This window comes from Penaeus japonicus, unplaced genomic scaffold, assembly GCF_977035675.1.
Source record: "Penaeus japonicus unplaced genomic scaffold, GWHDUDI00000001_assembly GWHDUDI00000014, whole genome shotgun sequence".
NCBI lineage: Eukaryota > Metazoa > Arthropoda > Malacostraca > Decapoda > Penaeidae > Penaeus > Penaeus japonicus.
Genome location: NW_028234416.1, coordinates 33,488,891 through 33,491,390, shown reverse-complemented (window position 1 = coordinate 33,491,390; position 2,500 = coordinate 33,488,891). Strand labels below are relative to the sequence as shown.

General features: G+C 46.0%; 1 protein-coding gene across 2 annotated transcripts in view; it reads left to right on the top strand.

Annotated features, from left to right (window-relative positions):
* The window catches only part of LOC122261828 (uncharacterized), a 37,713-nt gene that overhangs the window by 34,686 nt on the left and 527 nt on the right, over nt 1-2,500 (top strand). For both annotated transcript variants that reach the window (XM_043029619.2, XM_043029620.2), the window contains one exon: nt 1-2,500. This exon is cut by the window's left edge and continues 1,917 nt beyond it; it is cut by the window's right edge and continues 527 nt beyond it. In XM_043029619.2, the coding sequence (XP_042885553.2) occupies nt 1-2,500 (2,500 nt within the window).

Sequence of the window (2,500 nt, the reverse complement as noted above, 5' to 3'; positions counted from 1 at the left end):
GGGACAAAGCCAGGGAGGACTAGGTCAAAATCAGGGACAGTTTGATGCCACACCAGGGCAAAGTCAGGGCGGATTAGGTCAAGATCAGGGACAGATTGGAACAGGTCAGGGACAGGCAGATTTTGGTTCTGGTCAAGATTTAGGAGGATATACACCAAACCAGGATCAGGGTCAGTTCAATATAAATCAAGGTCAGGGACAAGTTAGTACAGGCCCAGGACAGTTCAGTCAGAGGGAAGTTGTTTCTGGTCAAACACAGCCAGGATTTGGACCCGGTCAAACCCAAAATGAATACCAATCAGGTCAGAGGGAAACCAGTTTTGGCCCTGATGTTTCAAACCAAATTGACCAGGGATTGCCAAACTTTGGTGCTGATCTGAACCAAGGTGATGTTGGTCTTGGTGTGAGCAACATTATCCAGGATGGAATCAATGACCAAGGATCAACTAGACAAACAGGAGGCTCTCAAGGACAAGATGGAGGGTATAACTATCCCACACCTGAGACAAGTCTTTTTGTTGGATCTGGCCCTGCACAGGCAGACTTTGGAACAACAGGCGTCGGTGCTAATATCAATGTCCAGGATATAAATCAAGAGGAGATTTTACTCATAGAAGATCAGGATTCTGTTGCCCCTCAAGACAACAGCTACCAAGGTGAAAGTGGCTTCCAACAACCTGGTCAGCAAAGCGGCTTTTCAAACAATAACATTGGCAACATTGGTACATCTGGAAATCCAAATGAGATTCTATTAATTGATAACCAGGGTCCAACTATCAACACTGGAACTGACATTATTGTCCAACAATCCGGATCTCCAACACCTGGAAGTAATTTGAACAATTATGAAAACACTGCGATTCTAACTGGAGGTGCAGGAACTGGTGCATTCAATCCAAGTATACAAGATAACTCGGGCAACCAAGGATTCCAGGTAAATGATAATGTTCAGGGAAATGAAATACTCCTTACTGAGGACAAATTTTCAAATGTTGGATCCTCAGGAGGAAACCAGAATATTGCCGATGGAAATGGTTACACTTACCCAGACCCAAATTCAGTTTCTACAGGTCCTTCATTAAATGACAACCAACAGACCTTTAGTGTAAACATTCCACTTCCACCTCAGTCACTCAGTCCCATTGCATCTGGACTGCCTGGTGTCTCTGATGACACTATTTTCATATTCACTTCTAGTAACGATGAGAACAACCTCAACTCCAATTCTTATTCTAACTCTCCAGCACCTAAGCCAGCCTTTACACCTACTGAATCCCACAATCAAGCAGAAGCCCCTGTTCAAGCTGGAGGATTTGGACCTACCACAACAGACTTTGGCTCTGGAGGATTGAGTCAAACAACATCAGGAGATTTTGATCTCTCTTCGACAGGAGGCATCATAACAAATGATGCTGGTGGTGTACCTCTTCCGCTTCAGGATTACATTCCACCCACACAAGAATTTGCTGTACAGGATTCTAGCAATTCACAGGGAACTCCTCAGTTTAGTTTCTCTGGTTCATCCTCTGGTGGTGTCTCACCTAACTCATTTTCATTTTCTTCAACACCCGTATCTCTCACAGATAGCCTTAAGCAGGAAGTAGTAGCTCCTGTCACTCAGGAGGCAGACTCAAGATTCACTTTCCCTTCCCAACAAAACACTGGTGCAACCTTTGACTTCTCAACCCTTGAACAAGGATATCTCCCTCCTGTAGGTAGTGCTGGCAATAGTAACAACATACAACCCTCAAACTCACCTTCTTTTCCTGAACTTTCACCACCTTCCATTTCATTCCCCAGTTCATCCTCATTCCCAAGTTCTTCACCATCTCCCTTCCCCAGTAATGGCTTCTCTTCCACACCCTCGTCTCCCTCTTCCTCCTACCCAGGGGATTCAAGTTCATCCTTCCAGCCTTCTCTATCAAGCTCCCCACAACAGCCAATAAGTTTTAACCCGGTTCCCTCAGTTTCGGCTCCATCAGCATCAACATCACACACCTCATCCTCAACAGGAACAACTCAGTCCTTCCCTGCTGGTTCCCCCGTGTCTGTGAATGGGGCAAGTGTGGGAACAGGTCAGCCCATCCCTATTGGTTCTACCGTTTCTGGGAATGAAGGAAACTTCGGCAATGTAGGGAATCAACAAGGAGGTCAGCAACCAATTTCTACTCCCCTTGACCTCGGATACCTTCCTCCTGTATCTGAATTCACAAGGAACACCCGTCAAACAGCTCGACGAAATAATAAAATCTATGTCACACCCTTACCTGGAGTGGAAAAGTCCTTCAGGCAAGTTTCAAGTCGACGGGCATTCCGACCCTCTATGCAGATCACTGATGGAATGGATAAACTCGAATTCAAGCCTAAGGCCCCTGCAAAGCCCTTTGGACGGGTTTTCTTCCCATCCAACCGTCGAGGTGACACTGCTCCGGTGACGTACATCGACAATTCACGAAAATCCTTTGTGGCGACATCCACGTCACCCTTCAATCCATTCAAC